The following is a 27,475-nucleotide window of genomic DNA, read 5'->3' on the forward strand; positions in this document are numbered from 1 at the left end:
AGACAGCCCACCTTGTTTGAACGATAACACTTCTATTCTTCAAAATCCAATTTACGAACTTTACACAGGCCACCAACATCCCTTGAGGAGCTGTGCTCCCTAGAGGATCCTCTGTGCCGAAAAGTCTCAACCCTATACTGGATGTTGCTAACAAAGGGATGACCTGCCACATTTAAGTTTAAATCCCAATGGGACACATCTAAGTTTGCAAAGTGCCAGATTTTAGGAGATAAATTACAATATTCTGATGCATTGGTATGAGGGTGTGCAGGTTCTTCCTGGAGGTTCCTAATGTTTGCATCTTTTGGGAGTGTCTGGCCATTGATACAATGATGGTAGTAGCGGATGAAGGTGTACGCTTCCACCCAGCTGACATGCTCCTGAATCATACTAAACTTCCAGTTGTCACGATTCGGGGAACCCAACACGCTAACACACACACAGACACACACACAGAAAGTGTGCAGTACCGGACCTTAGAGTGGCCGGGCTAAGCACACGCAGAATAGTCAGGAGATAAGCCGAGTAAGGGGAACCAGAAAACAGAATAACGAGAAACAAGCCGAGGTCAAAGGGTAGGAGAAAGTCACAAAGTCAGTATAACAAGCCAGAGAGTACGTAACCAGAAAGCACACGTTCAGTATCAATACATAAAGCAAAGACCACAACAGGGCAGGGAGGAACAGGAAAGGTAAGTATTTAAACCATCAGGTTAATTCTGATTGGATAATTTCCAATCAGAATTAACAATCACACGTGGGAGATATCTAAACCTCCCACTGTGATTGAGGCACTGTGCCTTTAATGCCGGGTCAGGTGACTGACCCCGGCGTGACATATCTTGGGCAGTCTTCCAGCGTGCAGCGTCATGCATGCTGCCGCTGGGGGGCGTGGAGGAAGACGCGGGCGGCATCCGAGGCTGGAGGGATGCCGCTCGCCGAGCCCACGTGGAGAAGGGGACCGCGGACGGCTGGAGGGTGAGTGCCGCGAGCAGACTGCAGCCTCCCCTTGCAGCCGCCCGCGGGATCCTGACACCAGTGTCTGAATATAAGAAATCCTTGTTGGAACACTTATTAATGGTGGGCCACTCTCTGGTTCTGGCCAATTGGCAACACCTGGATCCTCCATCATTCCGTTCCTGGCTTGAGTGTGTTAAGGAGATGTGCCAATGCAAGGAAAGAACCATAATAATCTTAATTAAAGATTGTAAAAAAATTAAATAAATATAACATGTAAAGATTATCCTTGCAGAACATACATACTTTGAAGTGGTACAACTGTTTCAAAAATAGATGTTTTTTTCTTTCATTTCAGAAATTTGTAACGATGAAGGAACTTATGATTTCAAAACCATTGTAGATGATGGAGAGCCTGTTTATGTCACCTGCCCTTTGATAACTGACCCAACAGAAAATAATTTTAATATTTCCTGGTATAGAAATGGATCCCAAATTCAAATGAGTTTTGATAATAAGTTAAGAGTTCATCAAGACGAATACAATCTCAAGTTTATCCCTGCAAGTCTGGAAGATTCAGATTATTATATGTGCATTATCAGGTAAATTTATTCATTTCATCACTATCCATCTAAAGTCACATCGCACACCTATTTAAAGTTCGAGAAGAATGTCTATGATTTTTCTAAAGTTGATCTTTAAAGTTTTAGCAAGCCATTATTGAGTTAATTTTAGGATAGCTGGTCCATCTAGCTAACTTTGCCATTGCCTATGTTTTGCATTACTCATTATGCTTAATCAGTGCTTAGTGTTCACAAAATTCTAGAACGCAGCAGCGCAATGTCCAACATGAACAAACGTTTATTGTGAAATATACACTGATCAGCCACAACATTAAAACCACCTGCCTAATATTGTGAAAGTCCCCCTCATGCTGCCAGAACAACGCTGATGCATTGAGGTATGGACTCAACAAGACATCTGAATAGGTCCTGTGGTATCTGGCACCAAGAAGTTAGCAGTAGTTTAAATCCAACAAGTTGCAAGGTGGGACCTCCATTGGTTTGTTGTTCTAGCACATCCTACAATTGGCTTTAGATCTAGGGAATTTGGAAGCCAAGGCAACACCTTTCTGAATCCTGCTGTAAGAGACCATTGCCATCAGAGGAACACCATTGCCATGAAGGGTGAACGTGGTCTGCAACAATCTCTAGGTAGGTGGTACATATTAAAGCAACATCCACATGAATGCCAGGACCCAAGGTTTCCCAAAAGAGCATTGCCCAGAGCATAACACTGCCTCCTTCTTCCCATAGTGCATTCTGCTGCCAGCTCTTCAGGTAAATGATGCACATACACCCGGTCATTCACCTGATCCAAAAGAAAACGTGAGTCATCACATCAGACAACTATCTTCCATTGCTCCATAGTCAAGTTTTTGGACGTATCACTTGCCAATAGCCTCTTAAAAGACTACACCCACCATGAACACTTCTGCTTTTAGAAGTGGTCAAGGTGGAAGCAATCTGTATGTGCAGCATTTCAGCTTGAAACACTGCCTATTAAGAAATATTATCATTACTAGCCAGGGGTGTAGTTACACCTCCATTACACATGACTTTGTTAGCTTGGAACCATGTTTCAGAATGCCTAATCTGAGTTATGTGCATAAAAAACATCCATCATCAGCATGCACTGAGCACAAGGAGAATCTAGATTCCTTTTTGTTAAGTCCCCTCATCCCTACACTATATTTTGTACACGCTTTTTTCTTCCCTTCCCTCCTTTGCTCTTGGATTGCAAGGTGGACAGGCTGTAGCGGTGAGATGAGCTGTCATTCAGCTAATATCACCGCTCGCGAAGTTCACTGCCGTGTAGTGTTCACTGCTCCTCATAGTGAAAGAGTGGATTTAATGCTTCTCTGTCAGAAGAATCTGATTTAACAAAAAGAAACAGAATCTTTCCCAATATCACACAATTAAAGTGATTAGGTAGAATAAAGTGTATATAAGTGTAATTGCACTAATTTTCAAGATAATAAAGTGCTTAAGTGAGCTAAAGTACATATATTAAAACACTTAACTTCCCTTCTAGCAATGGGGTTACGCGAAGATCTCCTCAAATCTTCTATCAGTACAACATAGTGCAACACTGTGTAACCCAATATGGTGTATATTTAGGTACCAATTGCGTACTCACACTTTGGAGCCAAATAAAGAGCCTTCAGATATCTTTGGATGTATATCTTCTCAAATCCTTCTCATTCATGTAAAATAGATAAAGTGCAGCCAAATAAGATAACTATATGAATAAAGAGGAATCTGATTGGCAGGTCGCAGTGCTTGCTGTGCTGCTGCCCAAGGTCCAACAATGTTTCTCTTTTAGAAGCATTTCTTCTAAATAGTTTTTATTAATACATTTTCCAATAATGATACAGAAGAGAAAATAATTATAACCCCATAAAATGGGCGAATACAATGAATAACGATCATTCAATATATTTTAGGTGTATATTAAAGCAGTACTATAATAATAATATATAATAGTGGTAAAATTAAAATGTCATATGTGTCTTTAAAGGTTTGGTATATTCATTGGATTTTTGACAGGGTCGCAATGACATGGTAGTCCAAAATTCGTGGCAAACTTTCCTCAGTGCTGGATTCCAGTTTAGTTTTTCTCAACTTCTACAGTGTTTTTTTTTTTTGTTTTTTGTTTTTTTAACTAAGTGGTGATCAAGTGGCAAGTGCACAGTAGGTTTTAAACAGAAATAATGACAGTTGAAAAAAGGGGTTAAATCCTTAAAAAAGTGTACTCTCATGATCTTGCAAGTGCACAAAATGTGGTCTATTGCATGATATAGAAGCAGATGCTTGCCCACTTTTACATTTTGCCAAACAACAGCTCTTACAGACAGAATAGACCTTTAGACTCGTATATATCTTTGGATTGTGTTAAAACTTTAAAGAAATCCCAATAGTCAACAAGAGTTTCCATAAATAATCTATAATTATGAAATGCTCAAAAATTATATACTGCTGCACTGGGACATTGCTAATCCTAAATTAAATTTGTGTTGTATGTGCATGCGTGTGTGTGTGTGTTTTTAATTTCATATAATTCTACATATTTAAAAAGTTAAATGTTATTTTTGTTTGATGAATTTTTGTATTTCTTACAGAAACTCCTCAAATTGCTTCCAAATGCTTGTAAAATTAGAAGTGTATAAGCATGACGATGGCTTGTGTTATAGCAGCTCATCATTGTATTCATTCAGAGATGTGATACGTCCGACAATTAGTTTAACTTGCCCAACTTTTGATGGCAAGAGTCGTGATATTATATGGTTTAAGGTAATTGTTAATTTTACCGGTTTTTTTTTTTGCAAGTCAAATATGGAAAAGTTTTGAAAGTGTTTTTAATTGCATTGTATACTATTTGATTGTTATCTAGTAACTTGAAGTGTCAGGCTTATGCTTTTTTTCCTTTTACATAATTGTTTGTATGAGAATTATGCTGTCTCTTTATGAGACACATTCTATCACATTCCATACCCATTTAAAAAATATACATAATGCAGTATAAAAGTAATTATGATACAAAAAAATTAGCAGAATTTGTCAAATTGAATGCAGAATATACTGTTTCAATATGAGAACATTATATATGCACTAGGGGTAGGCAACCTACCTACGGCACTCCAGATGTTGTGAACTACATCTCCCATGATGCTCCTACGGCCATAATGCTGGCAAAGCATCAGGGGAGATGCGGTGCAGAATACCTGGAGTACCGAAGGTTGCCTACACCTGCACTAGACCGGGTGCCAAAGAGGAATTGCCACATGTTTTGAAACTACAGCTTCCTTAATGCTTTGCCATTCTAAAGGCATGATGATCAAAGAGACACCCAACCAACATGCTAGCTTGACTATGTGACATTTCCCGCCTCCTCATCTTCCTGTTTACTATGTAGCCTGGCCAAGATGTTGAGAGATGCAGCAAATTTCCTTTTGCTCAGCCTCCAGTTTATGCTGGGGGCTATGTTTAAGGTTTAGGCAATAGGGAATGTCAAGGAGGCAGACAGTAGAAGGGGAAATGTGGTACTAAAGATGGGGTGATATGGGTGAAAAGCAAAAAGAGGGGGAATGCAGTGAGGATGGGGAAGTGATCAAAAATGCATTACACACACAAAGTTTGGTTGCACACACTGACCAAACCACATAAAGATTATTCCACATTCACCATCTATTTGTTATGGCCCTGAAAGCATAATTATTAACAATGGGACATATGCCAAGCAGTCTACACTAGGTAGACCAATTGGTGTAATTTGTTTCTAGCTGTGTCCATAATCATTGCCAGCTTATTGCCTAAAATGTCATTTATGGGTAATCTTAATACCCTCAATTTTAACCCTAATAAGCCATATCTAGGTTGCCTTAAAATTCCTATTATAAGCCTAGATTCTCCCTAGGCCTGAGAAGCAATTTCCCTAGAAGTCAATGGAAGAACTGCTATTTATTTATAGCAGGGTTATTTACTAAAGTGAGAATTAAAGATTAATTCAATGCGAATTTCAAATGTAATGCCAGAGTAGCAAAAATGTCACGCAAAGCCGTATAAGAGAATTTTTCCAATTCAGCTGTTTGACCTTCAATTTGAAATTCACTTTGATTTCTACTTTAGTGTATAACTCTGTTAGAGTTCATTGTACAGGTGATACTCGAAAAATTAGAAAATCGTGCAAAAGTTCATTTATTTCAGTAATGCATTGTAAAAGGGGAAACTAATATATGAGATAGACGCATTACATGCAAAGCAAGATAGTTCAAGCCGTGATTTGTCATAAGTGCGATGATAATGGCTTACAGCTCATGAAAACCCCAAATCCACAATCTCAGTAAATTAGAATATTGTGAAAAGGTGCAATATTCTAGTCTCACAGTGTCCCACTCTAATCAGCTAAGTAAGCCATAACACCTGCAAAGGGTTTCTGAGCTTTTAAATGGTCTCTCAGTCTGGTTCAGTAGGAATCACAATCATGGGGAAGACTGCTGACCTGACAGTTGTGCAGAAAACCATCACTGACACCCTCCATAAGGAGGGAAAGCCTCAAAAGGTTATTGCGAAGGAAGTTGGATGTTCCCAAAGTGCTGTATCAAAGCACATTAATAGAAAGTTATATGGAAGGGAAAAGTGTGGAAGAAAAAGGTGCACAAGCAGCAGGAATGACCGCAGCTTGCAGAGGATTGTCAGGAAAAGGCCATTCAAAAGTGTTGGGGACTTTCACAAGGAGTGGACTGAGGCTGGAGTCAGTGCATCAAGAGCCACCACACACAGACGGATCCTGGACATAGGCTTCAGATGTCATATTTCTCTTGTCAAGCCACTCCTGAACAAGAAACAACATCAGAAGTGTCTTACCTGGGCTAAAGAAAAACAGACCTGGTCTGTTGCTCAGTGGTCCAAAGTTCTCTTTTCTGATGAGAGCAACTTTTGCATCTCATTTGGAAACCAAGGACCCAGAGTCTGGAGGAAGAATGGAGAGGCACACACTGCAAGATGTTCGAAGTTCAGTGTGAAGTTTTCACAGTCTGTTTTGATTTGGGGAGCCATGTCATCTGCTGGTGTTGGTCCACTGTGCTTCATTAAGTATGATTTTGGAGCACTTCATGCTTCCTTCCGCAGACGAGCTTTATGGGGATGCTGACTTCATTTTCCAGCAGGACTTGGCACCTGCCCACACTGCCAAAAACACCAAAGCCTGGTTCTATGATCGTGGGATTACTGTGCTTGATTGGCCAGCAAACTTGCCTGACCTGAACCCAATAGAGAATCTATGGGGCATTGCCAAGAGAAAGAGGAGAGACATGAGACCGAACAATGCAGAAGAGCTGAAGGCCGATATTGAAGCATCCTGGTCTTCCATAACACCTCAGCAGTGCCACAGGCCGATAGCTTCCATGCCACGCCGCACTGAGGCAGTAATTGCTGCCAAAGGGGCCCAAGTACTGAGTCCATATGCATGCTTATACTTTTCAGAGGTCCGATATTGTTCTATGTACACTCCTTGTTTTATTGATTGCATGTAATATTCTAATTTACTGAGATTGTGGATTTGGGGTTTTCATGAGCTGTAAACCATAATCATCGCACTTATGACAAATCACAGCTTGAACTATCTTGCTTTGCATGTAATGCGTCTATCTCATATATTAGTTTCCCTTTTTACGTTGCATTACGGAAATAAATGAACTTTTGCACGATATTTAAATTTTTCGAGTATCACCTGTATATCATGTAATAGAAAGGTTGAAATTGCAAAATAGAAAGTATGCTTGTGAAACCCACCGGCAGATTTATCAAGGCAAAACATGTGATATTCTGGTGCAGAGAGTAAATAAACCACGTTAAAGACCTATAGAATGTCTCTCAACATTAAAAATTTGCACCCAAACAAGCACCTATTGTGCCTTCATAATTATCTCCTTGTGTTTCATTTTTCCTTTCTTTCAGTAACTATCATTACTTGACTGTTTTTATACAGGATTGCACCCCTTTGGATTCCAAGAGTAATAAATATTTTTCAGTGGAAAATTTATTATCTATAAATAATGTGACAAAACAGGATGAAGGAAATTATACGTGTGAAGCATCTTTTTATTATAATGGTGCAAGCTATACCATTTCACGTACTTTGAATCTTGTGTTACGCGGTAATTATACATTTGAATTAAGTAATGTTTTTAAATAACTTTATTTTAACGTGGAAAAAACTATCACACACAGTGATAATTGTGAATGGCAAGGTTACTTACTCAAGTGAGAATTCAAAGTGAATTTAAATTTAAGGTCAAAATCGCCAAACTGGAAACATTTTCTCTATGGCATCAATTTAATAATTTTGAATAATCTTTTTAAAGGAGCAATATAGTAATAGGAATGCAAAACTATTCCTGACACTATAACGTTAAACTAACTATTTAGGTCTATGCCCTCCCTCCCTTGCATTGCTTTGAAACTGTAATTGAGATTATCATTCCAATGCTTTCCCATTGGAAAAAGCCATGCTGCACCAATCAGTATTTCTTTATAGATATGCATTAAATCAGTGTATCTCTGTAGGGATCAATTAGCGCACTGTGCAGCACTGGATTAGGAAGCACCTCTAGTGGTCATCTGAGTTACTACTACTAGAGGTGTTAGTAGGCAGCAACGTAAACACAACGAAAGCAATGCTTTGAGTTTGGCTACTGAAGGGACCAGTTTTAAAGTTTAGGCCCAACATATCAAATTATATATATATATTGATTAGAAACTTATGAGCTGTTTCACTGAACTATCTTAAAATGCTTATGTTAGGAGCCTTTCAATGGCTGCACGGCACATACTAAACCGCATCCTGCGATTGTGCTGTTCAAGCTTGATTAGCACCTAACACGCGGTCTAATGTGATATGTCTATACTGCTTGTTTTACAAAGTACATTGTGCCAAATAATATGTCTATATATTCTGGTTGCTGAAAGTGGCCTTTTCCCAGAGCTTCAGAGAAATAAGAGAAAATAGATCTGATTACAAGTCCATGGTAGTTTGAGGGTTTACAGCTACTCTGGCCTAAAATTTGACATTTTGAATTGACTATAGTAATGGCCCCCATATAGTGTGTCTGAGTGTGATTTTGATTACCGGTATTTTCTAAACCCTTTGAATATGAGGAATGATATATGTTGTACCTTTTTATTTCTTTGATGTTCAAAGCTAATAGCTTACATCTTTTTCAGCACGAGTGATAACAAGTTCTCCTGCCATCATAAGGCCAGCAAACAACATTTTGCCAGTTGACTTGGGTGAGTATTTTACGGTTTTAAATTGTCTAATCTTTGTTGGGATGTTTCGGTAAATTCAATACACAACTTTGCTATATACTGTATAAATATTTAGGTTTCTTTTCAGATCGTGTACCCCAAAAGTTAGCATTTTTTGTGTGTGTGTATTTATTCCCCCAGATATCATATTTTTTTCTGTATTTAACACTCACATGCATTAAAACCTATATCCTAAAGGTCCTTAGTTAAATCTCACAATACCCCTCATATGTTTGTTGTATGTAGAACTGAGCTAATCAATAGACACTGAATTTTCAACTAATTTAAATCCAAATGGAAATGCTGAGGCAAAAATAATCAAGTTGTAACTATAGCTGAGTTGGGATGTTTTTCAGTTGAGCTGTTTTTTGCCTCAGTTTGGATGTAAGTAGTGAAAATGCTAGTTTAGTGAATAACCCTAACAGATTCAATTGATTTTGCTTTGTATCTTTTTATGTGGTCAGATGTAATTTAATTATACAAAGATATTCAAAGTGGTGGGGGCATTAGCAATGTACTATTGTATTAAGAATTTGATACCAATACACAGTGGCGTAGTTGGGTATGGCAAGCATGGGACATGCCCTGGGAGCCACTTGAGGGTGCCACATCAGAGCTGGTAGGATCTCTGGCTCTGATCAGGCCCCCCTCAAGCTGGCAGGGAGATAAAAAAAATTACTCCATGGTGGTCTGTGGTTTCTCACAGTTTTGGTGCTCTGTGAAACATTTAGAGTGCAGGCACTGGGATTCCCAGTCTTCCCTCTGACTTCTTCATAGAGTGCTGAACTGGAAGTCCTGCGGCTGCACAAGGAGCCCACTGGACTATCAGAGAGTCCACCAGACCACCAGGGGATGGATCTGTGCCCCCTTCCTGTCCAGGAGGTAAGCAGGAGAGGGCAAATGCTATATTGAAAAAAAAAAAGGCTAGTACAGTGTGGGGAGAGTGTGTTGTAAAAAAGACTCCCCACATACTGTCAATCGCCCCCACATACAATTAGCCCCTATACAATGTCATCCCTCAGGCTCACATGGCGACCTTCCAAAAGAATTTCAAAATGTAAAAAATAGCCTTGACAAAGACACTTTGTGTATCAATACATTGCTGAGTCAACTGGTGGAAGTCAAGTGGTGGAATAAATCTCAACTGGCATACTTTGTAGTGCTGGGACTCATTTAATTTTATTTTGTGCCCTTCGGCAGTCAACATCCCCTCTGAACTTGTTGCGCTCACCACCCTTCACCCTGTCACAATCGCTACGGAATTTGCTGGCGCTATATAAAAAATAAAATAATAATAATAATTCCCATCACCCTGCCATAGTCACACCACCTCACCCTGTCACACTCACCCCCTCACCCTTTTCCATTCAACCCCTAACTCTGTCACTTTGACCCAACTCTGTCACTCTTACCCTGTCACACTCACCCTCCTAACTATCACACTCACCTCCCTCACCATGTCACATGTCGACTGATATAATTTTTCCAAAGCCGATGCCAATACAGAGAGCACCTTGTATTAATCTCCCAGACAAAATCCTGCAAATAGTATACTCCTGGCATCCTAAATCTTTATTAACAGTTGCAAAGGACTTCCATTATCATTATCCACGGGAATACAGTTAAGTTCTTCAGTTAAGGAGATTTACTAATGGATAATACCTAAAGTTACTAGGTAGGATAAATGGAAGTCTTGTCTTCCCTCTGGGATTTAGTTACTCTTCAGCTAATTATACTTTCCTAATTTAATTCCGTTTCTTCCACAATCTAAAGGACTCTGATATATTTCTAAAAGAAGAATTGCCTTTCTCCTATTCCTTAATTGATGTCTAATGGACTGTATTATGTTTTCCTAATTAAGGAGTTACCTTGTTTATTTATTTCTACTGAATGCTATGTCTGTTAAAGCAACTCCAAGCAGGATTTAACTTGCTTATGCTTTATTATGTTCAAATCATATGGCTACAGAAGATTGCTGAAGTTAAATTACTTAATTTTAATAAATTATACTTTCTTAAAGTGACAGTATCAAATGTATTATTTATCTGCAGTTGTGTTCCAAATGAAGTTTTGCTAAAGTGTCACAACAGTGCAGTTACTGATACGAGTGTGATTGCTGACATCAATCACACTCCTATCACTTTGTCAGCCAGTCTAGTACATTACAGCAGATTATTCACTGCCTTCAGTGAAAGACAGCGTGTGGTGACTGGGAGAAGTGAGTCAGTTATTGGTAATATTGGTAAAATACAAGGCCGATACTGATTATCAGTAAAATACTGAATATTGGCTCTAATAATTGGCATATCCGATAACCGGTCTACTTCAAACCCAGTCACACTCACTCCAATAACAGTGTCACTCCCTAACACACAAGGAACACAACTTGACCATAAACACCAGACAAAACCATAAACACCAAAAACCAGAAGCTGTTTCCCCTAAATAAACAACACTGTGCAAGCAACTAATCCACACACATACACTCCCAGACACATATACACATGCAGGGCCGGTGCAAGGATTTTTGCCGCCCTAGGCAAAAGTAAAGTTTGCCGCCCCCCACCCCCCCATGTGACATCACAATGCCCCGCCCATATGATCTGCCATGTTAACTAACGCTAGTGCTGCAGTGCCGCCGTGTTTACATTAAAAGGCCTGCAGGGACAGGCTATAGACACCAGAACCACTACATTAAGTTGCATTGGTTCTGGGGACTATAGTGTTTTAATGTGAGGTAAATTAGAGATTAGTGCCACGAATAATATACTAGATTGCCTACTTACAACCAGATGAGGATGATGATGGGCTCTAGCTGCAGTATGGCTCCACAGGTCTGGTGTAAAACATGATCTCTGGAGGCTGTGGGTAACTGTGGTCACAAAAATCAATGTTCTGGGAGAACGGGAAGCAGCTCCATTTTTGGGGCCCTTTACACAGCTCAAGGTCTGGGTCCCAGGGTCCACCTTCATATTCCACCAATGAGTTTGTTCACAGGGGGTGGAGTGTGTAGGGGATGTCCTGATTTGTGTGTACGGAATGCATTGTGTGAATCTGTGTTTGTATGTGTAAGGGATGCAATGTGTGTTTCTGTGTATGTACGGGATGCAGTGTGTGCGTCTGTAAGGGGTGCATTGAGTGTGTGTAAGGAATGCATTGTATGTTTCTGTGTGTGTAAGGGTTGCATTGCTTGTGTGTTTGTGTGTGTGTGTAATGCATTGTGTGTTTTTCTGTGTGCAAGGGGTGCATTGTCTTTGTGTGTTAAGGGGTGCATTGTGTGTGTGTATGTGTGATGGATGTCAATCTCTCCCCCCTCCCTTGTCACTCTCTTCTCACCCCTCTCCCTCCCTTGTCGCTCTCTTCTCACCCCTCTTCCTCCCTTGTCACTCTCTTCTCCACCCCTCCCTTGTCACTCTCATTCCCCCACCCTCCCCCGTCAATGTCTTTCTCCCCCCCCACCCTGTCAGTTTCTGTCTTTCCCCCCCTCCCTGTCAGTTTCTGTCTTTCCCCCCCTCCCTGTCAGTTACTTTCTTCCCCCCACTCCTGTCAGTTTCTTTCTCCCCCCACCCCTGTCAGTTACTTTCTTCCCCCCACTCCCTGTCAGTTACTTTCTCCCCCCCACCCCTGTCAGTTACTTTCTCCCCCCCTCCCTGTCAGTTACTTTCTTCCCCCACTCCTGTCAGTTACTTTCTTCCCCCACTCCTGTCAGTTACTTTCTCCCCCTCCCTGTCAGTTACTTTCTCCCCCTCCCTGTCAGTTACTTTCTCCCCCACTCACTGTCAGTTACTTTCTCCCCCCCCTCCCTGTCAGTTACTTTCTTCGCCCCACTCCCTGTCAGTTACTGTCTCCCCCCCTCCCTGTCAGTTACTTTCTTCCCCCCACTCCCTGTCAGTTACTTTCTCCCCCCCCACCCCTGTCAGTTACTTTCTCCACCCCCTCCCTGTCAGTTACTTTCTTCCCCCACTCCTGTCAGTTACTTTCTCCCCCCTCCCTGTCAGTTACTTTCTCCCCCCTCCCTGTCGGTTACTTTCTCCCCCACTCACTGTCAGTTACTTTCTCCCCCTCCCTGTCAGTTACTTTCTTCGCCCCACTCCCTGTCAGTTACTTTCTCCCCCCCCACCCCTGTCAGTTACTTTCTCCCCCCCTCCCTGTCAGTTACTTTCTTCCCCCCACTCCCTGTCAGTTACTTTCTCCCCCCCCCTGTCAGTTACTTTCTCCCCCCACTCCCTGTCAGTTGCTTTCTTCCCCTCACTCCCTGTCAGTTACTTTCTCCCCCCCTCCCTGTCAGTTACTTTCTCCCCCCTCCCTCCCTGTCAGTTACTTCCCCCCCATCAGTTACTTTCTCCCCCCACTCCCTATCAGTTACTTTCTCCCCCCCTCCCTGTCAGTTACTTTCTCCCCCCCACTCCTGTCAGTTACATTCTCCCCCCCACCCCTGTCAGTTACTTCCCCCCCATCCCTGTCAGTTACTTTCTCCCCCCCCCACTCCCTGTCAGTTACTTTCTCCCCCCCCCCCCCTCCCTCCCTGTCACGGCTAACTATGTGGTCCAGCACGCAGAAACTATGTATACATATACATAAGTAAGAAAAGGAAAATAACAGGATAGAGCGTAAACCGGACCTTAGAATGGCCGGACTAATACGCTAGAGACAGAGAATGGTCAAAGGGAAAGCCGAGGTCAAGGAAGCCAGAAAATACTCAATACCGATAAAACAAGCCAAGTCAGGGAAACCAGAGATCAGAATAATCAGGGAAACGCCAGGGATCAGGATACCAGGAAATCAGAAACACGGAAATAGCACTCTCAGGAAATCAGGAAACTGAAACCACGACAGGGCAAAGTTCTGGGAAAAGCTAGGGGTTTAAATACCCCTCTCTAGGCTATGATTGGTCAGAGGGCGACCTCTGACCCCAAAACGTGCGTGTGCGTTGACGTCGTGACGTCACGCACACGTTGGTATAACTCTCGGGGGCGGGGCTATCCATAGATGCGACCACGTGATCGGCGCCATATTGGATTCGGGCGTGATGCCCGGAAGAAGTGAGTGCGCGGTTCCCGGCTCGCCGACGAGTCATAAGGTCTGTGATGTGTCTCTAGGTCTGGGGAATAGATGAGTATGTCGTCCAGATACACTAGAAGAACATGTGAAGGTACTCTCGTAGGACATCGTTAATAAAATCCTGGAATACCGCTGGAGCGTTACATAATCCAAACGGCATAACCAGGTATTCGTAATGTCCCATTCTGGTGTTAAATGCGGTCATCCATTCGTGACCGTCCTTAATTCTGACTAGATTGTATGCACTTCGGAGATCGAGCTTGGTAAAGACTCGAGCTCCTTTCAATCTGTCAAACAGCTCTGATATAAGGGGAATAGGGTAGGCATTTTTTATGGTAATCCTATTCAAACCCCTATAATCGATACAGGGGCGTAGGTCTCCTTCTTTTTTAGAGACAAAGAAGAACCCAGCCCCGGCTGGTGAGGAGGATCTACGGATATGACCCTTTCTGAGAGCATCCTTTATGTATTCTTCCAAACAAAGATTTTCTTGGGGGGACAAGGCATAAACTCCTCCCTTGGGAGGCATAGTCCCTGGTAATAAATTTATAGTACAGTCATAAGGTCTATGAGGAGGTAACCCTTCTGACTGGACCTTGTTAAATACCTCTTTTAAATCCATATACTGTGGCGGTATTTGTGTGGTCAAGGGAGGTGTAATAGGAACATTAATGGTGCCAATAGGTTGTGGGATTTGCTTCAAGCACACACCTTTGCATCTCTCACCCCAACTCACAATCTCTCCTTCAATCCAATCCAAACGTGGATTGTGTTTCAGGAGCCAAGGGAAACCGAGTATTATCGGACATGTAGGGGAAGATATGATTTGAAAGGTCATTTCTTCAGAGTGGAGAATACCCACTGAGACAGTGATTGGCAGAGTTTCGTGTGTGATGAAAGGCTGGGAAAGAGGCCTTCCATCAATGGCCTCGACTGCTATAGGTTTCTCTTTTTGTCTTAAGGGCAGGAGATGTTTAGCAGAGAACTCTTCGTCTAGGAAATTCTCTGCTGCCCCAGAGTCAATCATAGCCTCACACTGGATAGTAGTCTTCTTAAAAGACAAGGTAACTTTGACAAGGAAACGGTTCTTAGTCAATTTAGGGGACATATACATCACACCTAAGGTCGGTCCCCGTAGGTGCCTTAGGTGTGCAAGTTTTCCGGCCGAACCGGGCATGACGATCTTAGATGTCCCTTCTTGCCACAATACATACATAACCCCTCGTTACGTCTGTGTTGTCTCTCTGCCTCAGTGAGTTAAGCGCTACCCAATTGCATGGGTTCAGGTTCTGGAAGAGGCGCTTGGCTACTCACCACTGGGTTAGAGAAACGAGGGGCTATGGACAAATTAGAACGTTTGTTACGTTGTTTGTTTTTCTCTCTCTCTCTGAGCCGGTTATCAATGTCTATCATGTAGGCAATAAACTCATTAAGATTAACCGGAAGGTCTCTAGCTGCGGTCTCATCTTGTATACTCTCAGCTAGACCTTCAGAGAAAGCAGCCACCAGACCACTATTAGTCCAATCAACCTCAGACGCCAATGTCCTGAACTCTATGGCATAATCGGCTACAGAACGACTGCCTTGCTTTATTCTCATAAGGGCTTTGGCAGCGTTCTTCTCCCTGCCTTTAGGTTCAAACGTAGCCTTAAAAGCTGTGAGAAAGGCACTGTAATCACGGGCTACTGCGTCACCACTTTCCCATAAGGGGTTAGCCCAGGTTAAGGCTTTTCCGGTTAATTGGTTCATCAGATAGCCTATTTTTGATCTATCTGTTGGGAATGAACCTGGGGAGGCCTCAAAGTGGTATTCAATTTGGTTTAAAAAACCTCTGAATTCTTTAGAATCACCTCCATAACGAGGGGGAGGTGACAGGGTTATGGACGGTGGTTTATGTGGTACGGGAACCACTACAGGTGGCGATTGGGAACAAGAGAGGATGGAACACTGCCTAGAAGTTATACATATATATACAAAAAAAAATAATAAAAATTTATTGGTGAACAAGATACAACGTGAATATTTCACACATCAACTCTTACACCGTCTGTATAGATACATACAGGGGCATACAGAGATACTATGCAGAAATATAAGGTTTAAAAATAGAGACAGACGGCACTTAAGTCACGATTATAATAAAGTGAAACGTTGTTGCAATCACACTGCTGTTACGATCAGTAGTATTTTGTTGCAGTTTATCAGGCTGTAACAGATATTGTGTGTGACTGAAGTCAACAATAGAAACCGAGTGCTGTCTGAATAATGTCTTAGAGTTATACTAGACTGCGAGCTATAGTAGTGGTATATTCTATTCCTGGACATCTACACTGGTCTGTAAGTAATGTGTAAACCCAAATATCAGTGAAGAAAAGAAGCAGATAAAGAAGTATCTGTGCCTTCAAGGGCACCTACCAGGTAGGAAAACTAACTGCAGGAAAAAGAGGTAAAAAGGAGAAGAGAGGCACTAAATCCTCAAACAATAACTGTGCCTTCAAGGGCACCTCCCTTTAGAAACAACTGGCTAGCTAGCGTCTAAACAATAAGATGTTAACAAAAAAATAATGTACTGTCAGATATATATCAGCTGACGTCCGTGCGCTAAACAAACGCAGGCAATGTTATAACCACGATTAGTATATGTGGTTACAACCTCGGTCTCCCTCCCGACGTACCCACAACCTATCTGATCGTAAATAGTAATCGGAATATCCCAAAAGATAGGCTGCAAGTGCTGCAAGTGCAGAGGGTATAGTGCTGGGAAGGACCAGAAAAACCCCGACGCGCGTTTCGCCGGTAAGGCGGCTTTTCAAGGGGAACGTGATCGTTACGAGAAGGGCTTTTAAATAGGGCGCCCAAACCTTTCATTGAAGTCACGAGAACGTCGACGTCATCATTTAGTTCTGACGGGAGACGGTGGTCTAGAGGGACCAAATTGCTCCGTTCATATTCTCTTGCCAAATTCACAGAAAGTGCAAAAACGTCATGTATCCACTGAATAGATACATGGTGTACAGGATCCCGTGGCATGTATAAAGTCCGTGGCATGCCTAAAATGAGGTTAAACAGTTATGTAATAAACATATAGTGCCCGATCAGAATATGAACAAGGATTCCTTACTACTCAATTGTGTTTGATAATTCAGATGCATGTGCATAGTAAAGTGCATGTGTTAAAAAGTTGTATATAAGAGCTAAATTATACCACTTGTATAGTGTTTACAGATTATGTTGCTGGTAATGTGTATATAGCTCCTACACCGATTGATAAATTCATATTCCCTCTATGTATAATAGTGAATAGCACCCCATACGACAGATGATGCGTTTGAATGACGGGGGGAGAGAAATTCGTATATAATATGACATTCCTATGTATGCACATAGGGAAATCGTTTTATCATGGGAAAACCTCTTTGATGAGGACCAAGACAATGTAAAGAAAGTCCTATTTGTTATATAGAGGAAAGTATAGTGTACCGATGGACCATTGACATAATGGTCAGTACTGAACTCACATGCAGAGAACACTAAAGGTATTTCCTCATGTTCAAATGCAGTTTTACAATGAGAGTATGTAAAACAAAGTTTCTTAACAGATGTACAGTGTAGAGCATGTTAGTGCAATTTAATAAATTAGTAGACGTTCTTGGTGTTGACACTTTCTGCACTGTGTTGTGATTGAAAGGAGTATTGATAATCAGATGGTCATTGAAGATTAGAATGAATATACTGGAAAATGTACTGAATGCATATAGTATGATCAAGATATGCCAGTAAAGACGACCGAGAGGATTATTAAATATGGGAACTAAATAAAGGTATATTATTAGTGTATAAAGGGTGTATAGTTGAACTCCTCGTTGAGTCCCTGTGGGGCGAGGGTTCTAAAGGAATATATCCATTTTGATTCTTTCCGAAGTAACTGCTGGTTGAAGTTCCCTTTTCTAGGGTTAAAAGTCAGTTTCTCAATAGCCTGGAATCTTAAATTGTCAGTATTGCCATGATGGAAATTTATGACATGCCTTGCCACAGGAGTAGGCGTGATAGTGTTCTTTACAGAATTAATGTGCTGGAGGATCCTTCGACGAAAAGGTTGGATGGTTTTGCCAATATACTGAATGCCACATTTACACGTGATCAGATATATTAGCCGAGTGGTACTGCAATTGACCAGTGCATTGGTTTTAATGATAATTTTTGATTGCGTGGATGTCGTAGATTTTGAAGGGGTTATAAACGGGCAGGCTTTACAATGGCCACACCTGTATGTTCCCTTCGTGGTTGTGAGCCAATTAGGCTCAGTTAGAGTAGGAGCCAAAAAACTGTGAACTAGGAGATCTTTCAAATTCCTAGACCGCCGGGCCGTAATGGATGGATAGTTTGGTAGTGATTTACTCAAAATAGGGTTGTATACAAGGATGGGCCAGTGATTGGAGAAGGTCTGTATCATTTGACCCCAGCCACTATCAAAAGTGGCAATGCATCTCGGGGTCAAAGAACTAGTTTTTGGGCGTGTAGTTTTTAAGCTTTCCAGTCTGTTGGTCCCACTGGCCCGTTGGTATGCCTTTTTGAGAACTTTATTCGGATATCCCAGGGCCTTGAAGCGGAGTTTCAGAGATTGGCATTCTTGGTAATATGCCGAGTCCTCCGAGCAGTTTCTCCTCGCTCTCAGATATTGTCCGTATGGGATTGATGCTTTCAACCTATAAGGGTGGTGACTCTCCCAATGGAGGAGGCTATTTGTTGAAGTTAGCTTTCTGAAGAGTTCAGTTTGGATAGTACCATCCTCCATCAAGAGAATCTTTAGGTCAAGAAAGATCAATTCTTTTTCATCAATGATATGTGTAAGTGACAGGTTAATTGTATTGTCATTCAGAGTTTTAACAAAATCTTCAAATATTTTAACCGAACCTGTCCAGAGTATAAGCATATCATCGATATATCTGTACCACTTTAGGATGTATTTGTGGTACAGACTGTATTTTGGATCCTTCCATACCTTATCCTCCCACCACCCTAGGATGAGATTTGCATAGGTGGGGGCACAAGTCGTACCCATCGCAGTGCCGGTCTCTTGCAAATAATATTTGCCGTTGAATATAAGGTAGTTATGGGTCAAGATGAATTCCAATAGAGACACAATAAAGGAGATCTGTGCTTCATCGTATGATACTGATTCAAGAAATGAGCGACATGCTTGTATACCTACATTATGCGGGATATTACTATATAAGGATACAACATCCAAGCTCGCTAGTAAGGTATACGGTGGTACCTGAAGCCCTTCCAGAATCAGTAATGTGGACTTGGTGTCCTGTATGTAGGATGGTAGGTCTATAACAAATGGATGTAGGATTTAGTTGACGAACTTGCTGGCTCGCTCGGTCAGACAGTTGTTGCCTGATATGATTGGTCTCCCTGGGGGTGTTCTGATGTCCTTATGTACTTTCGGTAAGCAATATAGAGTTGCTACCGTTGGATGTTTGTGCGGTAGTAGGTACTTGTATTCCTCTATATTGATAATTTTATTATCTAGCGCTTTAGTGAGTAAGTAAGTCTTTAATGTACTTCTCAGTGGGATCCGCAGGGAGAACACTATAGTTTAGTTCGTCATCAAGGTGTGTCATGCACATGCCAATGTACATATCACGATTGAGTAAAACAATGTTGCCCCCTTTATCTGCTGGTTTTATGACAACGTTATCCAACATTGTCAATTCTTTAAGGGCTTTCCGTTCCATAATCAACAAATTATTGTCCAGTGGGCGTTCAAATTGCATTTTTTGTAAATCGCTAGTGGTCATTTCTACAAACAGATCTACGTGTGGAGTATCCTTCAAGTTGGGGGTAAACCAACTATGAGGTTTTAGTTTTGTCAGAGGTCTGGAAGGATTCTGTTCCTCAAGTAATCCTGTCAATATTTTTGAGGCTTCAAAATCCTCCAAGCTTAAACCAAGGTCATTTGCCATTAGTGCATCCTTTTTGGAATGCATTAAATTTAGTGCTAATTTCCTGCCAAATAGATTGATGTCCTTTGACCATTCAAATTTATTGTAACCCGGAGTAGGTACAAAAGTGAGGCCTTTATTTAACAGAAAGATGTGGCGTGGTTTTAATGGGAAATCAGAGAGATTGATGATCCTGTTAGACGTCAAGATCTCTGACCCCGTCCTTGTCGCTTGTACGCCCAGCGATCCCTGTCCCTCAAACGCCCCCTCTGTTCTCGAGGGAGATCCTGTCCTAAAAAAGTCTTAGAGACAGTGGAGTTTGTGTTCTCAGAGGAAATAGGGGCATCTAGAAATGCAACTGATTTGTCAGTGCTCCTAAGGATGCCCCTAGTGGGTGAATGACCTGGAATTGGGTCGTTGCTATGCACACTCTTATTGTATTGTCTTTGTCTAGACCTGGAAGAGCTTATATCAGAGTCTGACCAGTCTGTATCTGCGGATGTAGAGCCTCTCTGGCTGCTGGTATATCTCCATGTTTTACGTTTTTTACGGAAAATTTCACCCTGTTTAAAGTCGTTATAGTCTCTTTGGAATTTGGTGTGTTTTTTAATTTTTATATTCTGTCTAAAATGTTCAATATTTTTTTGTAGTTTTGTTTCCATCGGTGAAAAGAGGTTATCCGTTTTGAACCTTTTTATTTGTACAATCTCATTTTGCAAATTGGTCTTGGTTTCCTCTAGATGTATAGTTTCTAGTTTGACCAAAAAGGTCATTAATCTAGCAGAACAGTCCAACAGAATGGCATTCCATTTGTTTTGTTGTTCCTCCGTTTGAATTTTATCTGGGAGGAGAATATCTGGTCGGAGACCCCTAGGGACCAACTTCTGTTGGATATATTGGTTTAGACTCGTTAATTCCCAGAAGCTCCTGATGTGTTGTTGGTATAGTTTTTGTATTTCGAAGAACGCATCATTAATATCAGTGTTGTTAGCACAGTTCGTTAGAGGATTTATTGAGAAGACATTCTGAATGTCATCTAGATTTATGGCCGGATCTGACAATTTATCCAGGAGGTCAGTCATTAAAACTGGCACTTCAGTGATGGCTATTAACAAGGGTAGGTATTAAAACCTGTGTTTGAAAGTTTTACAAAGTAAGAGCCTAATGTAGAGAGTATCAGGGCAGTGAAGGGGTTAACCCTAAGTAGAGATTGATTGGGAACAAGAGAGGATGGAACACTGCCTAGAAGTTATACATATATATACAAAAAAATAATAAAAATTTATTGGTGAACAAGATACAACGTGAATATTTCACACATCAACTCTTACACCGTCTGTATAGATACATACAGGGGCATACAGAGATACTATGCAGAAATATAAGGTTTAAAAATAGAGACAGACGGCACTTAAGTCACGATTATAATAAAGTGAAACGTTGTTGCAATCACACTGCTGTTACGATCAGTAGTATTTTGTTGCAGTTTATCAGGCTGTAACAGATATTGTGTGTGACTGAAGTCAACAATAGAAACCGAGTGCTGTCTGAATAATGTCTTAGAGTTATACTAGACTGCGAGCTATAGTAGTGGTATATTCTATTCCTGAGAGGACATCTACACTGGTCTGTAAGTAATGTGTAAACCCAAATATCAGTGAAGAAAAGAAGCAGATAAAGAAGTATCTGTGCCTTCAAGGGCACCTACCAGGTAGGAAAACTAACTGCAGGAAAAAGAGGTAAAAAGGAGAAGAGAGGCACTAAATCCTCAAACAATAACTGTGTCTTCAAGGGCACCTCCCTTTAGAAACAACTGGCTAGCTAGCGTCTAAACAATAAGATGTTAACAAAAAAATAATGTACTGTCAGATATATATCAGCTGACGTCCGTGCGCTAAACAAACGCAGGCAATGTTATAACCACGATTAGTATATATGGTTACAACCTCGGTCTCCCTCCCGACGTACCCACAACCTATCTGATCGTAAATAGTAATCGGAATATCCCAAAAGATAGGCTGCAAGTGCTGCAAGTGCAGAGGGTATAGTGCTGGGAAGGACCAGAAAAACCCCGACGCGCGTTTCGCCGGTAAGGCGGCTTTTCAAGGGGAACGTGATCGTTACGAGAAGGGCTTTTAAATAGGGCGCCCAAACCTTTCATTGAAGTCACGAGAACGTCGACGTCATCATTTAGTTCTGACGGGAGACGGTGGTCTAGAGGGACCAAATTGCTCCGTTCATATTCTCTTGCCAAATTCACAGAAAGTGAAAAAATTCACAAATTCACTACAGGTGGCGGAATCACAGGTGGTACAGGAGGGACCTCTAAATAGGCAGTCCTCTGGAGCAAGGTCTGAAATGCCTGGGCAAATTGGTCTAACCTGTGGTCCATATCCTCCACCCTATTTTCACAGGCGATCATATGTTTGCATAGTTCTGCAGGATCCATGGCCCTGTCGTAATGTCACGGCTAACTATGTGGTCCAGCACGCAGAAACTATGTAAACATATACATAAGTAAGAAAAGGAAAAAAACAGGATAGAGCGTAAACCGGACCTTAGAATGGCCGGACTAATACGCTAGAGACAGAGAATGGTCAAAGGGAAAGCCGAGGTCAAGGAAGCCAGAAAATACTCAATACCGATAAAACAAGTCAGGGAAACCAGAGATCAGAATAATCAGGGAAACGCCAGGGATCAGGATACCAGGAAATCAGAAACACGGAAATAGCACTCTCAGGAAATCAGGAAACTGAAACCACGACAGGGCAAAGTTCTGGGAAAAGCTAGGGGTTTAAATACCCCTCTCTAGGCTATGATTGGTCAGAGGGCGACCTCTGACCCCAAAACATGCGTGTGCGTTGACGTCGTGACGTCACGCACACGTTGGTATAACTCTCGGGGGCGGGGCTATCCATAGACGCGACCACGTGATCGGCGCCATATTGGATTCGGGCGTGATGCCCGGAAGAAGTGAGTGCGCGGTTCCCGGCTTGCCGACGAGCAGGTAAGCTCGTGTAGTCGGTACGGTCGTGCCGGTCGGGCACGGCCGTGAGGCTCGGCGGGCCGGTGACCGCAACACTCCCTCCCTGTCAGTTACTTTCTTCCCCCCATCCCTGTCAGTTACTTTCTCCCCCCTCCCTCCCTGTCAGTTACTTTCTCCCCCCTCCCTGTCAGTTACTTTCTTCCCCCCACTCCCTGTCAGTTACTTTCTCCCCCCCTCCCTCTCTCCCTGTCAGTTACTTTCTCCCCCCTCCCTCCCTGTCAGTTACTTTCTCCCCCCCCTCCCTGTCAGTTACTTTCTTCCCCCTCCCTCCCTGTCAGTTACTATCTATCCCCCCCTCCCCTACCTCTGTTGTAGCGTGGCCGAGCTCTGTATGGTCCGGCCGGGTACAGGGAGCTTTTATTTCCTGTACCCGGCCGGACTAACAGGAAGTGCACACTCAGTGTTCACTTCCTGTTAGTCCGGCCGGGTACAGGAGACAGATGCTCCCTGTACCCGTGGACCATACAGAGCTCGGCCACGCTACAGTGAGGGAGTGACAGGAGGGAGCTCAAAGCTGCAGCCGCCTGAGGCTCTCTGCAGAGCGCTCGGGCGGCTTCAGCATGAGGGGGGCCGGCGCTCCTGGCGGCGCCCCTTCCCAAGGGGCGCCCTAGGCAGCTGCCTAGTCCGCCTAACAGGTAGCACCGTCCCTGTACACATGCCCACAGAAACAGAGACACACATTCACACACAAGAATGCTCACCATAAATAAAAGGCAAAAATTTTATATTAAAAAAATCTGTATATTATTTTCAGTTCATTATATTGGATCAGTGATGTCGTTTTTTTTGTTTGTATGTGTGTGTTTGTATATAATACTTTGCATTTTTTTTAAAAAAACTTTAACACATTTTGTATTGTAGGATCCCCACTGAGCCTTGTCTGTGAAGTGCAGTCCAAAAAAAAGTTTTTTGATGTAGACATAATATATTGGACGTTTGATAACCAATCAATTGAAATGTATGATGGCTTTGATGAAAGGGTTATAACTGGTGCACCATAGTAAGTATATTGTAGTTTAATTTATTTTTAATTCCTTGCATAGCGCAAACCAACAAAAAGGTATGTGGTATTTTCACTAAAAAGACACTCCACACACACAAATACAAAAAAAAATATAAACATTTCTGATTAGTAGATAAACCTTAATGAACACATGCAGGCTTTTAACCCCATAGTGACCAGACCATTTTTCAATTTTCTTACCGTTAAGTACAAGGGCTCTTTTTAAATTTCTGCTGTGTTTGTGTTTAGCTGTAATTTTCCTCTTACTCATTTACTGTACCCACACATGCTATATACCGTCATTAAATGGTCTTTCTAAAGATACCATTATTTTCTTAAATTAGAGAGTCCCCCCAAAGAAGATGACCGATCGCCGGCGGGGGGAACGGCAGCGATCGGTAAGTACATGGGGAGGGAGAGGTAGCGAGGCTAGGGGTCAATCTTTTAAAAATTGTATTTATTTATTTTCAATTATTTTTTTTACTATTTACTGAGTGCCCCTGTATGTGACTTGCACAGCCTTCCTAAACATTTCCCCTAAAAAGTCATCTGATAGAGCCTCCTATATGTAAATAAATTTACAGAGCAGGATATAAAAGTAAGTTACATCCAATTGAAAATTGATACCATTTTGTTTTCATGCAAGCATTGTCAGTCACAATAAGGGGAAATGTGGCAAGGACTGCATAAACAGAAACAAAAGTGATTTAACTTCTAAATGGCAGTGAGACTTCAGAGGCATGATCTTTACACGATAACTGCTTCAATAAGCTACAGTTGTTATGGTGACTACTATGTCCCTTTGAGTTTCAATTGCTTTGTTTGACACTGCTGGGAATTATGACTAGCTGTGTCGGGCTTATTCACAATAGTGAATTCACTATGTCATTATGTCATTATTCACTATTTGAATTCCAAATTTAAGGTCAGAATAGCCAAACTGAAACTGCAACAAATAAATTGATTTAGAGCATGTTTCCAGTTTGGCTTTTTTAAACCTAAAATTTCTGATTCATTTTAAATTTACTTTGAATTTTTACTTTAGTAAATAACCATGGGAGTTGAATTTACATTTGCTGGTAGAACCGAAAATTAACCCCTTAAGGACAAAACTTCTGCAATAAAAGGGAATCATGACTTGTCACACATGTCATATGTCCTTAAGGGGTTAAATGAATGTTCCAATAAACGTGTATTTACAGGGTTAATCACTAAAGTGAATAACCCTGTTAGTTTCAGCAACAGCTAGTAGTTCAGTAGTTGGGTTTTTCTTTGAATTTGTTTTATATAGATTATTTTTTTTCCTAATAACAATAAAAAAGTAGTTGTGTTAGCAGCACGGGTTTATGATTTTGGCACCAGTGATTTATTTTTATTTTTATTAATACTTGTGAAGTGCATAAATACATAACCTGACATTCTTAATGAATGTGACTCATTGAGTTTGTGTTGTCACAAAACAGAACCAGGCACTTAAATTGCATGCCTCCCAAGTGTCCCTATTTTTTAGGCATATTCCCTATTGTGGACCCATTCGTGGTTAAGTTTTACATAAATAAAGTATAAATAGCACCAATAAACCAAATTTAGTGAAGTGAGAAAATGAATCAGTGTGCCTCATATATTGTCTAAAATAATGTTAATTCCTAAAATCTACAGGTCAACTACGTTTAATTCCTCCACCGTAATATGTTACGCATTTGATAAGCTGTGAGCAGTTCATTATTTTATAGTTTACTATTTATTCACTTTGTATTTTAGCCAAAAATCTCCAGAATTGTCTGTCGTTGAGCTTAACTTTACAGAAGTTAAAGAAATTGACTATAACAGGAAATTTTTTTGTACAGTCTATAATGAGGCAAATATTAAAGCCTATGTTATGCTTAAGCATCCAGGTAAGTTGTCAATTTATTTGTTTTATATACCTGCTTAATGATCTATATGTAACATGCTAACTGTTACGTAATTACATAGCTGAAACGAGTCATGAATGCATTAAGTTTAGTCTTTCCCACATTTGTTTTTGCCATTGATCCAAAAGAATGCAAAAACCCAATTTGAAGCACTTCCACTTTTGCTAGGATTTTGTTACTCATGCTTTTAATTGTCAGGGCACACATCAGCTAAAAGATCCAGCACAATCAAAGGATTTAAACAAACTATTTTTTTTCTTAAAAAAAAAATGTTCTAGTTGTAAAATTCCATAATGCATTTGAAACTGAACTCTACTATGAATACACACACAATGTATGGCCAAGTGCAATCATTCAAATTCTATGACTAAACATGTGTGAAAATCCTGGGTGAGTGGTAGTACTGCAGCTCTACAGTTATTCTCTGCTTTGTGTACAGTCCTATGCCTGCAATAGGAATGTGAATGGCTCTCTACGTCCACAAGTCCCGGAATGTTGGCTCCCATTCTCTGAAAATTGTGGGATGCAACATAGGTATTTATGGGGGAGGAGTAGATAGATGTTGTACATGCTCACTCATCTGCTCTGATTGCCATCTTTGGAGATAGCAATGCGCTCTAGTTATGTTATGTATATATATATATATACAGTATATGTATTAAACTAATTGATTCTGACATGCTATCCATGTCATTATTCTTTTTTGCCACTGATTAAAGTTTGAAACATGTTTTCTTTCAACAAGCAATTTATTACATTTGTGTCTTGTTGCTTACAGATCCCAATTTCCAGGGATTCTTGATTGCATTTTTTGTATCACTGGTGTGCGTCGTCATTATCCTTTTAATAATATTGAAGATGTTCAAGGTGGACATTGTTCTTTTTTGTCGCAGCATCTGTCCCTCAAAAGCAAATCTGAAAGGTACATTTATTACTTATTACTAGAATTTAAGAACGTAAAAAGTGTTGTGACTTGCAAGTTGTAATTGCCAAAATGGGTATATTAAAATATTATAAGAGACATACCAGCCTAGAACAGACCCACCCTTCTTTTCTGATAATACCATACAAAATAAAAAAATAATTTTTATTTATACATTTTCTTTTTTAGATGGGAAGTTCTATGATGCTTACATTATGTATCCAAAAGATACAAAAGGAACCAGCTCCGTTACCATGGGTGTCTTTGTATTAAAAGTTCTACCTGAGGTTTTGGAGAGGCAATGTTCTTACCGGCTCTTCATATTTGGCCGCGATGATATACCAGGACAAGGTGAGCATTATGAGTTACCAAGCAATTGAGTTTATAGAATCACTAACTGAAAAATGACAGATGGGAGCTAGGCCTGTGTTACATCATTATTTAGTCACATTGTTAAGTTGTTCTACAAACACTCTATGTAACTACTGTAAGTGTTACTTGGAAAACAAAAGCAAAAAATGCTACACAGGAGCACGCAATGTAAAATATTAATAGACTTTAATAATCCAAAAATAAAATAATATAATAATGCAAAAATCATAAACACGAGATAATTAATACAGGAAGTTTTTTTTTTTTTCAATAAAGAGATAATTATAATACCTATCTGTTTACAAAGGAAAACAACAGAAGACAGTGTGCATAATGAAAAATACAAAAGCAAAAAAAACAACAACAGCAACAGTATTACTTAC

The 27,475-nt window shown here is 40.9% G+C and overlaps 1 protein-coding gene across 1 annotated transcript in view; it reads left to right on the forward strand.

Moving 5' to 3' along the window:
• The window catches only part of LOC134570688 (interleukin-1 receptor type 1-like), a 70,414-nt gene that overhangs the window by 38,463 nt on the left and 4,476 nt on the right, over positions 1–27,475 (forward strand). The window contains exons 3-10 of the mRNA XM_063428664.1: positions 1,315–1,558; positions 4,138–4,309; positions 7,506–7,674; positions 8,741–8,806; positions 23,744–23,882; positions 25,647–25,780; positions 26,577–26,720; positions 26,910–27,071. Of these exons, the coding sequence (XP_063284734.1) occupies positions 1,315–1,558; positions 4,138–4,309; positions 7,506–7,674; positions 8,741–8,806; positions 23,744–23,882; positions 25,647–25,780; positions 26,577–26,720; positions 26,910–27,071 (1,230 nt within the window). The remainder of the gene's footprint in view (positions 1–1,314; positions 1,559–4,137; positions 4,310–7,505; positions 7,675–8,740; positions 8,807–23,743; positions 23,883–25,646; positions 25,781–26,576; positions 26,721–26,909; positions 27,072–27,475) is intronic.

This window comes from Pelobates fuscus, chromosome 1, assembly GCF_036172605.1.
Source record: "Pelobates fuscus isolate aPelFus1 chromosome 1, aPelFus1.pri, whole genome shotgun sequence".
Taxonomy (NCBI): domain Eukaryota; kingdom Metazoa; phylum Chordata; class Amphibia; order Anura; family Pelobatidae; genus Pelobates; species Pelobates fuscus.